Below are 11,964 nucleotides of genomic sequence, written 5' to 3'. Positions count from 1 at the left end.
GATTAGCCTGTGCGGACTGCACAGGGTAATCTGGGACGACAGTTTACGCACAGTCCTTAAAACCCTTTTCACAGAGCGCGGTTCATATGTATAGGACATATGATATGTTAGTGCGTTAGAAAGCTATTTATCACGGCGTCGCCAGACACGTAGAATTAATTCTCAAAGTCATACAGAGGACATGTCACGCTTGTTTTCAGCATAGATTTAAGGATGCAAGCTGTAATCACTTACTGCGCGGTTGCGCATTCTCTGAAGTAAAATACTTCCATCTGTTCTGAACAACTTCTCTAGCTATCAGTATGTTGCGCGGAGTGCTATCTGTTCTGAACAACTTCTCTAGCCATCAGTATGTTGCGCGGAGTGCTTTGTGTCTTCGTCTTGGTATCATGGGTCTACTGTATGCGTAAGTAAAGACTTTACATTATCACTGGGCTTTACTGCCAAATTAGCGTGTGTTTTGAGAATGTCTAAAAATATGGCTTTCGTTGCATATGAATTTGGAAAAATAAATACGCACATTGTTTCTTCTCTATACAAATGTTTTAAGCGCACCTGTATCGGTATTCAAGTCCTGGTAGTCCGTATTTGTTACGCAATATATTCAAAACGTTTGGAAAAAGCATCAGTAATAATGATACAATTATCCGATTGTGTCATCCGCTTGAAAATATTTAGTTCAATCACAAAGTTGTAATACAAAAGTATTGGATTGTTGTCGAAAATGGTTGGAATTACGTTCGATGTTGGTGGAATTTCGTTGGAAATTATTATATCGACGTCGATTTCCAACGGCGAAACGATTTGGCAAAATCTAACCTACGTTTAACTAAGGGGTCCGACGTCTGTATCAGCATCGTCATGCGAAAATGTCAGGAGCTGCCCTGTCCGCTAATGAAAGCCCGAAGCATTGAATGACTTTATAGCGGACATCGTAGCTCTTCACCAGACTGCGCTCAATGCGCCGGTCGGTCTTTTCGCTCGAAGTAGGTCATTAAATGTCAATTCAAACACATTGTTTACGGATATTCGGAACTGTTATTATTTAGCGACTGAAATTGATGCACATTCCAAATGCGGATCCATGTTCAAGCTGACACTAGAAGAGGATTATCGCATAATCGGTAAAGCAATCTGGAACACAAACGACACGTGCACGTTCAAGTTCACCTCGGACAACAATGGCGAGTGTCAGGGCACGTGCTACATGTTCGATCATTACACGGAGATAAGGGACGATAAAGTGACCTTAACCGTCGGCAAAATAGTAAAGATTTGTTCTTTTTTGTTTCCATAATTTGATAGTAAGCATTATAATATAACATTTAAATAAAGAAGAATGTCGACGTATTATATAGATCAATATTTTCTAGTTATTGTTATATGTGGAGTAACGCAAGCAAAGCATATTTTCATATTGTTTCCATGTTTCGTTTTAAGGTCAATGTCTTTTGGACATCAAGTTGTTAAGCAGAGATTCTAGTTTAAACAAGTGATTCCAAAATTACCGACGTGTACCTTCATTAGTGTCAAAGCTGTAGTTAATGAATTTCTAATAACACAATCCACTATATACCACGAAATATAAAACTGATGAAAATCGCCATACTGATTGTATAATGGTCTTCTTTTAGAAATAATATCAAACGCATTTTGTCATATTGAGCAAATGTAATTTCTACATGCCTTGCAGACCTATCGGACAGGACGCGATTTCCCTTTAACGCCCATTTGCAGTGATGACGTCAATGTTGACGTAACGTTGATCCACGCGACGGGATACAAGTACAACAAGACGTACCCCAATTACAAGTTCAAGTTGAACGTCTACAACAAGTGCGGACCGAAGGGCGAGGTTGTCAGCCTGAACTTTGACGACGCAATTAGAGGCGCTGAGGGTATGTGAATATATATTGTGTTTCACTGCTTTACCGCATGCATTGATTTTATATATTTTGTTTAGTTTAACAAGACTGATTTCTTGGTCATTAAAGTGGTTTATACTCATGCTTTGCAAATAGGTGACCGCAGCCATGTGTATTTCGTATGTATTTGTTTCTATGATATGGTTTTTCTCACGATGTGCATTTCTTTTTTATTTGTATATTTAGTATATTAGTGACGTGTTTTATTTCTATAATGTTGTATAATAAGCTCAGCAAACGTAAATGTTTGTGATTTTGTAACACAGTACCGTGATTGTTTTTATTCATGTGCAGTTCTTCAATAAGAGGCATGTTAAAGCAAGATTATTTTTAATATGCCAGTAGGCGGCAGTAGAATTTACGTCTACATAAAGTATATACACTATCCGTTACTAGGTTACCTGTAAAGCATTGAAAAGGCCTCGCGGGAGAAAGTTCGCTCTCTATTATCTTCAACTTCCTTAAATTGTCAGAACTGACACAATCATTTGTAAAATTACCATAACAGGGTGAACAAAGATCTTAGCTAAGTTGTTTATCAATTTAGTTCAACAAATGGAAATAAATGAGTCGTGTTTACGCGTGTTTTTAAGTTCTTGAGGTCCTTGCTTCCGTGATATGTTTGTATAATGCGAGGAACCGAAATGTCTCCGAACACACCTACCTAACCTACTTACCAGGCTCACGAAAGGTCACGAAAGATCGGACGAATTTTGAAATAGGGCTGCTATTTAAATGTTTATAATTTTATTTTAATGTATAAATTTTCTTGGTCACTATTTATGTGGTTAACCGAGTACTCGAAGGAAACCTCATCGTCAAATATGATGACCACCAACCAAACTAACATGCTCCATAAATGGGTGAGAAGTGCGTTAACCAACCATACAAGTTTTTCTAATATATAGAATACAAGTTAACTCTCACTTGCTAGGTTACCACCACGGCGAAGAAAAAGTGTCGCGTGAGAGGAACGTGCTTATAGCGGGAATTCTAGTGGGGACCGGACTGGCTGTATCCTTCCTGATCCTAGTCACGATCACCTATTGTTACAACCACCACAGCCCCGACCGCCGTCCCAGCCGCAGCGCGAGCCTGCGCAAACGTAATATATTAAAACACTAGCACGGCCGTTAATCACGCGCGCCACCTCTTTTTTGCGATGCATTAATAAATGAGCCAATGCTACTTCCGAGGTGGCGCTAATGACAGGATGTTTTGAAATTTTACGGATAATTGTACAAGGTGAGACGGTTTTATATGTTTTTTTTCAACATATTTCGCATTGTTTTAACAATCGGACAATGTAGTGCGATTCAGCGAAGATTTACTCATCCACCAATGTTCAGAAACATACAATCACAACCAATTTGGAAACGTGAGGACCTTTATAAGTTGTTGCATGGTGACGTTTTAACAGAAAATTGATGTATTTTGCCTGTGTAACGAGCAAATGTCTATCCAAAGAAATCTCTAATGGCATCAAACAATTGCTGTGAACATGTACGATTTGTTGCATGCACAAACGCACTGGCTTCTTGCCGATCTATTACATAATTTTGCAATTTTCAAAAAGAGATGGAGCCAATGCCAAGGAGGTGGCGCTCAGGACAGGAGGTGGCGCAAATGCACATTTTCAGTCATTTTAAAGTGACCTATTTTATTTAACAGTTTTTGTGTATTATTGTTCTAGGACTGAAAGTAAATGTTCGTAAATAAAAGCAACTTACAGGCGAATTTTAAAAAAGTAAATATGTTCGTGTTCGTATTTGATGTTTTTCATTCACTGGTGTTATTTCATTATTTCTAATTGCATGAATGGTTTAAATAAAGAAACATGTCAATATTGGTCAATACTAAAAACTACTTACCAATGCTCGTTGCTCATGTTCGAGCTGCATTTGTATATAACGCTTAGTTAGAATGTTCGATATATCATTTATTGTGTCACTGGTGATAAATATGTTCCTCTTTTTACAGGTGGAGGTTTTTAAAATAAGGAAACGGAAAGGCTTTGGTCCTTGCTTCACGGAATAGATACAGCTGGTAAAGAGAGAAAGCTGCCTGAATTTCAACAAAGAACATCTGAAAGAAACCCTGGTATAAAATGCGTTTTCACGATAACTAAAAAAATCGTACGACAACGCGGTTTCCAATTTTTTTCCAAAGGTGAAGTTGTCAAGAAAATTAGACTTTATGTCAGAAACATATGACAGTTTTGGAAGAGAAAATACTAATTCTTCATTAGACGAGACGTACCTTTACTCAAAAAATGGCTTTGGAAACTCGCGATTTATGTCTGTCATGGAAGGTGATGTATAACCTCTGAAACGGGAAGCATATCGGTCATTGAAAGAGATAATACGTGTGAACAATTAACGGCAGGTGAAACTAGGTACATAATATTTAACGACGTTATGAAGATCCTCCTTGAGGAAAGTGTCGATGGTAAATGGTGTCGTTTTTAAATTTATAATCAAGTGGACGATTTCCGTTAGACAATTTTGCGCTTCAACTGTTTTAGATGCTGTCAAATGGTTTGACTGTGAAGACGTAGGAACCATGCGCTATATTGATACGACAAAGCAGTTTTTCTAGTTGGGAAAGCGCTTGTTTGGGGAACTGCATCCGTGTTCGTCAACAATAAACTCTGCATGTCCAAGTACATGTAAACGTGTGTTATCACAGTTTAATCCACTTGGCTTTGAATTAAATTGCGACGTGAGCACCGGCTTATACAAAACTCATTTATTGTTAAAAAAACACTTTAAAATGCACATAATATATTTAATAATTTTGTCAGCTGTACACGTTTGAAGGTCCTGCTAAAACTGTTATGTTTGTTGTTTTTTTATGTTTTTGTCGTTTTTTGCCGTTTTAAAAAGTAATACAGATTTATCACGACGGTCAGTTTGGTTTTCCTTTGGTCGTTGACAGCACAGGTCCTACTTAAATTACCCCGGGTAGTCTTGAGTATACTACAATCGATCCTGGATACGGCCATATTCCGGGGTAGCTTTTAGTTTATTTTCGTTACTCCGGATACTCTGTTGTATACTTGATGTAAATGGGATACTCTTTAAGTAGTTACTGAGCTGTCAATCACCAATTGCGGTTGTCTCGATTGATTGTTGTTGGCCCAGCGACTATTTAAAAGTACCACGGGTATTCTTAAGTATTCTAATATGTACACCGGGGACGGAAAATACGCTAACAGGAACCAGGTCAAACCCTGGGATACTTTTTAGTATATTTTCCGTACTCCGAGTCATTTGTAGTATACTTAAGTTACCCGGGGTACTTTAATGTAGACCCTGAGCCGGAAATGACTTATAGCGTCAGTTATCATACGCACTCTTTTCCTGGGTTTACCAGTACTAAGTGCGCTTACTTATGCCGTGACGAACAACTGCCCAACTTATATAAGGGATAGAATAAATGAAGAATTAATTGCTTGACCAACCACCACAAGTTACGTTTCCGGGCCGGTATGCGAACAACCGATCCTCGGATTTGTAGCCCAATGCTCTACTAGGCAAGCCTCACGTTCTAGCAAAACAATTACATCTCGCCATGTTTTACTACACAGGCCCGTATTCACCAAAATGTTCATATACTGGAACTAAATATTAAACATTGTGCTATAAACTGTTTTTTCTATGAAGTTTGAATACAAAACGCGTCGTATTGTAATCAAATACTTCATGGTCAACACCTTACATTTTTCCGCCTTAGTTTATTCTTAAGTCTCCAATATAAAAATGGGCTGGTGAAAACGGATTTTGATTGTTAAAGGGATCTTTTCACGCTTTGGTAAATTGACAAAATTGAAAAAAGTTGTTTCAGATTCGCAAATTTTCGTTTTAGTTATGATATTTGTGAGGAAACAGTAATACTGAACATTTACCATAGTCTAATATAGCCATTATATGCATCTTTTGACGATTTTAAAACCTAAAAATTATAAAGCGTTGCAACGCGAAACGATTGAATAATTTGGAGAGTTCTGTTTTTGTCGTTAAATTTTGTGAAACTACGAAGATTGCTTATATAAGCTATAAAATACGTCAAGTATGTGTACTCGGCGGAATAGCTCAGTAGGCTAAAGCGTTTTTACTTCAGGACTCTGGCAGGACTCCAGGGGTCACTGGTTCGAAACCTGCTCCGGGCAATGTTCTATTCCTTTTTTTAATTTTATTCTTGATTTTTTTACTGAAGCCTTTACGATCCAATGTTTACATTTATCAATATAAAGCATTTAATGAATGAATTAAAAAATGCCAAAATCTGTGAAAAGGCCCCTTTAATATGCACACAAGTATGTTTATACTTTAATTTCAGTAACGAAAACAATAATGAGTTACACGTCGCTGCCTAGCAACAATTTGATATCGTAAGTAAAAGTGGTAACGATGAAGACTTGTTTCAATTAGCATGCAATATTAACCAAACGTTATCAATCAAATAAACTACTTGTTCGATCTAGTTCAGCGATATGAATAAGCAAACTTATATATCGGGATATTAAGATGATTACATAATCAATAACTGAATGGAAACGAACTTATCAAAGCCATAAAAGGAGATGCAAGAAAATATCAAAATATAAAGATGCTTCTCTGATTGTTTTATAAAATATACAACTGTAATTACAGCTTGATGTCATCACCGTCACTGTGGAAAATAATTCCCTACTCAGGGCAAAAAAAGGCACAACATAAATAAACAAATTTACAACTCTTACAAATTGCTCCTATTAAAAAGTTAATACTTGTGCACATTTCAAGTTCCGAGAAAGTGAGTATTCCTTCTCAAACTTTTTCCTGCAAATCTGATATGCAAATGTTCCTCAGGTTTTTTAACTCTGGTGAAGGGCCGGTTTGGATCTATATATTTTTTTACAAACATCACATGTATGCGTTTTCATTTGACCATCACCGCAATGCTGTGCGTGGCGTTTTAGGTTTCCAGGTTTCGGCTATAGCCGAATTCTGCATGGCAAAGTTCACATTTCAGTTTTTCCCTGCCGTGATACTGACGACACTGACTACCCAAATCCGTCTTCGTTGAAAATCGTTTTACACGTTTACCCGCGTGTACATATTTCTGGTGCACTGGGTGTACATTTTCAGTTGTACACGGAACTAAACCGACGGTTGCATACAAATCACATTACCGTTTTTGACGTGGAAATTCAGCTTGCTGTTTGTGGTGTATGACTTGTTACACGATTTGCATTCATATCTTTTTTAGTTCCTTTATTCATGTCCGTGCTGAAATTTGAAAAAAAAGCGTCATTATTTTATGAGCATCAATCGAGCTCTAAACAACGTCGGTGTAATGGAAAAGCAATTGTTCAAAATAATTTTACATGTAAGTGAATATATGAACAAATTTCATGACGACATCGTACGACTGTTAAATTATATCTAGCATTAGCGCCACCTCCTTTCCTTAGCGCCACCTCCTTTGCATTGGCTCCACCTCTTTTGGAAAATTGCAAAAAAATCATTTATATCTATTAAACGCCAATGTGTTTGTGCATGCAGCAACTAGTATATGTTAGACGCAGTCATTAGATGTCCTTAGCTAGTTAATCGGATGGTAAATTGCTCGTAGCATAGGCAAAAGACATCGATTGATTTCAAAGCCCCAATCATGTCAAAACTTATAAAAGTCCTCACGTTTCCAAATGGGTTGTGTTTGTATGTTTCTGTACATCTTTTGATGAATAAATCTTCGCTGAATCGCACTACATTGCCCGATTTTTAAGATAATGCGAAATATGTTGTATAAACATATAAAACCTAATCACCTTGTACATTTATCCATAAAATTTCAAAACATCCTGTCATTAGCGCCACCTCGGAAGTAGCATTGGCTCATTTATTAATGCATCGCAAAAAAGAGGTGGCGCGCGTGATTAACGGCCGTGTAGTGACGTGTGTTTTTCTGAGAACGATGTTTACACTACGTCTTTTTGACCACCCATGTATTATCACCCGACTATCTTGTCCAGTAAGCAAATAAGTTGAAGGTCGAATTTCTTTAACTTAAACAGTAATCTATCAAGTCTAGGTGGGATAACATTTCGTCATAATATACTTCATCACTTTAAATTGGTGTTATCAAAAAAGTGTTCGCAAATGTTAATATACTGGTGTGAATATACTTAATTTGCTACAATCGTTCTTATCAAAAGGATAACTACAGAATAATATGACATTAACCCTTTGTATGCTGGGAAATTTATCGTCTGCTAAAATGTCGTCTGCTGAATTACTAAACTTAGCATTTTCTTCCATTTTTTTAAAGAATACTATCAAAATAGCAAACAGTTTGGATCCTGATGAGACGCCACGTTCTGTGGCGTCTCATCTGGATCCAAACTGTTTGCAAATGCCTTCAAAATTCGGTTCCAGCGCTGAAAGAGTTAAGTTGTTTCAAGAATATGTATAAAACTAGAAAGCGATACACGAACGCCTAAGCCTCAAATCGTATACAAGTCTTGGAACAATTGACTAGTGTGATAACCATTTTGTTATATAATGGTACAAGTGGCGAATATGCATTCGCCTTATTTTAAACAAAAGTACAATTATAAAACAAGTGGTACGCCATAGCTAGATTTCTTAACAATAATATTATATGTATTCTTATTTAATCTTAAAAAAAACGAGAAGATATGGATGCCTGCTTTTTTCCTTTCATCCTGTCAAGCAGAATTACACTTATGTTTGCATTTGACCACTGGACATTTAATGATAATGAAATTAAAACAAAATCTGTTTTATAAGTGCCTGATTTGATAGTATGAGATTACATTTTTTAGTAACACTTCACTCTTCTGTTAATAAGTCTGGACTATGTTGAGGTTAGGACTACTATATAAGTGCATTATGTATTTTTGAAATGACCATTTGAACGTTGACAACGTGTTCATTCATATCGAAAGTTGTATTTGTTTAATTTTCACATGTTTTTCACGCTTTCGTTGTCTATGTTGCAAATGCGACATTTAAACGAATAGCTGTGGGTTGCCTGTGATGTTTATCGGTTTTGGAATCGGTTTTACCATTCCATGAGCGTTTTATTGAACGTCCCGAGCTGATGGTCCCAATTTTATTGATATGTGAGTGTTGTGTGCTTTTGTCAAGCGTATAACTGTTGCGCATTTGGTTTATTGTCTTATATAAAGTGGGATACGTTTTGAAGTAATAATTTTACTATTGTTTATTATGTCGTTTCAGTAAGTTCTAAGCAGTTACCAAAAGGAGAGATAAGTGTCGGTTACAAGGCCAGAGGAAAGTCACATGTAAACATGGTTAACCGTTAGCCAAAAAGTATGGTTTAAACTCAAATAATTATCGAACAGTTTGAAAAATACCACAATACGATGTCATGATGAGGTTTTCGTGAAACATTTTTATGTGTTTTTTCTTGAATGTATTTGAAATTTCACATATGTGCGCATGATAATTGTTTGAAATCACTTAACAAGTTCCCTAACACTTACATGCAAGTTATCGAATTATGCCATTGTTTGTACTTAAAATTTAAGATTGGCGTTTTTCCAAATCTCAATATATAATACAGATACTGAGAAAATATGCACAGGGTCTCTTTAGACATTTAGTGACGTAAACTGTGACCAGCCTTTTAGCAGAAGTGTGCCCACTTTAATACTTAGAAACGTCTGGTTAAGGTTTTGCGATCAATATACACTTCAGGCCAAGGCTTAAATATCTATTTTACTAATACATACATTTAAATGAAACTTCACACATGTTTGAGAGATCATCATGCGTTGCCAATTATCAAGGCTCATAATTTTGACCTGCACTTAACAGAAATATGAGTCGCGTTCTGAGAAAACTGGGCATAATGCATTTGCGTAAAGTATCGTCCCAGATTAGCCTGTGCAGTCCGCACAGGCTAATCAGGGACGACATTTTCCGCTTTTATGATATTTTCTATTTAAAGAAAGTTTCCTCTTAGCAAAAATCTAGTTTAGGCGGAAAGTGTCGTCCCTGACTTTCTCAGAACGCGACTCATATGTTCCTTTTGTACGTAGGCAATTCAGGTCAACGTTTTTGAGCATCTTTTCTCATGATCTTGATTTGACTTTGCGAACGATATGTAAACTTATAATACAGCAATCGTGCTTTATGACCTTGCTTAGGGATGTTTTTGGGGCCAGTTGCACCAAGGACATGATAATAGAAAAGGTCAAAGACGTTTTAATGTATAAGTTTATTTACTTCAAGAAACTCAAATGTGTCACAGGTATGAAAATTGCCACAAACCGCTGTTAGTGAATTTGTATACAAACAGCGAACGAATTATGTTTCAGCAACAAATATCAGCAAAAATATGTCGTTACTGTGATAATACTAATTTATGATTATTTTTTTTATTTCTCTGCAATTGACGACACAAGTGAACAGATGTCAAAATTGCAACCAATCTACCATATGAAATGATGATGTAATATTATAAGTCATGTATTATGGTGTATATACTGCTATTGTAAGCAGATTTTGTCCACAAAGTCACGCCAGCTGAAGAAGCAAAGAACGTGGGAAAGTTTGAAAAAGGCTGGCACTGATGTTTGAAAAGCCTGGTTGAGGTCAAACAGAGAGCTAGGATTTAAATGTCTACTGAAGCTATGTTAAATATATCATATTAAAGATGAGACATGGGTATGCACATACAATATACGTAATACAGGGACCATTTAATAATAATTATATAAACCATAATATAAAGGTGTATGCTTTGACATTTATAGTTTATGCATTTTGTTTACATGAACGCGTTAACAGCAGCGCTTGAGACATTTTTCATTCTACGAGGAAGACGAATAAGTATACGCTATTTTTCTTTTAAACTCAAAATAAAATATGGAAATATAATGGTAATAATCGATTATATTTTATGAGTGTCAGGTGTCAATTAACGTTATCATTTCATTTTTCTACAAACTTGAACGACTTTTTTATTCGGAAGCTTTGTTTTGTTTGATACTTCTCATTATACTGTTACACTCGCTTCATTTTCATTAAAACAAAAATGATTAATTTGTTGTTGTTTTTGTGTTGTTGATGTTGATGTTGTTTTATTTACCGACCATGTTACTTACGCAAAATAAAGCCCCCAAAAAACTTGAGATGAACAAGTCTTCTGCAAGAAACAAGCCAATAATTGACCAGTAAAAGTTATTTAAAGGAACCTAATTATAAATACACTGAAAGTATATTATCGCAATATCAAATACGACGAGATTAAGCTTGTTAAAAACAAGTATCTAAGTTTGCAAAAATAGCTAAAATTTTAGGAACATATTTATATGAAACATAGCATCTATTAAACAAGATGTTGAGTTACGATAATTAAATCCGAATCTCGTTCCTATCCACGTTGTTTAAGGAAACGTCCACAGATTTTCTGATTATTTCAAATGTCATTAAAAGATTGCTAACAAATCTATAATGTTTTTCATAGTCTAAAATGACACCTGCCGTCGTCGGTATTCGAAACCGTGTCAGCTAGCAGCGTAATTGGACGAGCTACCACTGCGCCACGCAGACTTTCATGTAAAGACGCTAATTATAACACCCCACGTTATAACGTAGGTCGATGTCGGCATGCGCGAATTGTTCACTTCAATAATTGCCTAATACTTACTGACTATTTTAAAAGATAATCTTTTAATTCCAATCAGTGCATTAAACAGTTATGAAAAGATATTAACTAAATATTATCAATAAATAAACTACGGACAGATAGGTAGGGAACTATTTTCTACAAATGAAAACAGACGCTTACACAAACGTCCAGCCGTTCAGAAAAAGGGTAACATCGTCGTGTATTTGCCAACACCCGGTAATTTTTCGGACCGCAAATACTGCGAGACTTGTGTCTGATTTGTTATTCAATAGTTTTTACTCAATAATAAAACGAGTGTCGCTACTGTCATAGGAGGTAACTTTTGAATAGCTTTCCGCGCGTATTCCTCTCCCTTATGTACAAATATGCT

General features: G+C 36.1%; 1 protein-coding gene across 1 annotated transcript; it reads left to right on the top strand.

The window, feature by feature from the left end:
* The first annotated feature begins 319 nt into the window (after nt 1–319).
* LOC127882315 (uncharacterized) lies at nt 320–11,005 on the top strand. Its single transcript, XM_052430882.1, has 5 exons — nt 320–406; nt 1,050–1,267; nt 1,694–1,898; nt 2,860–3,030; nt 9,176–11,005. The coding sequence occupies exons 1-5, from the start codon at nt 352–354 to the stop codon at nt 9,259–9,261; spliced, it is 735 nt and encodes a 244-aa protein (XP_052286842.1). The 5' UTR covers nt 320–351; the 3' UTR covers nt 9,262–11,005.
* Nucleotides 11,006–11,964: the final 959 nt, after the last annotated feature.

This window comes from Dreissena polymorpha, chromosome 5 (genome assembly GCF_020536995.1).
Source record: "Dreissena polymorpha isolate Duluth1 chromosome 5, UMN_Dpol_1.0, whole genome shotgun sequence".
Classification (NCBI taxonomy): domain Eukaryota; kingdom Metazoa; phylum Mollusca; class Bivalvia; order Myida; family Dreissenidae; genus Dreissena; species Dreissena polymorpha.
The sequence above is the reverse complement of the archived record's forward strand: the minus strand, read 5'-3'. Positions and strand labels throughout refer to the sequence as shown.

Coding starts and splice junctions, on each gene's coding strand:
- LOC127882315 (XM_052430882.1), top strand. CDS start 352: ATGTTGCGCGGAGTGCTTTGTGTCTTCGTCTTGGTATCATGGGTCTAC. Junction 407..1,049: donor ATCATGGGTCTACTGTATGC/GTAAGTAAAGAC, acceptor GTTATTATTTAG/CGACTGAAATTGATGCACAT. Junction 1,899..2,859: donor CGCAATTAGAGGCGCTGAGG/GTATGTGAATAT, acceptor CTCACTTGCTAG/GTTACCACCACGGCGAAGAA.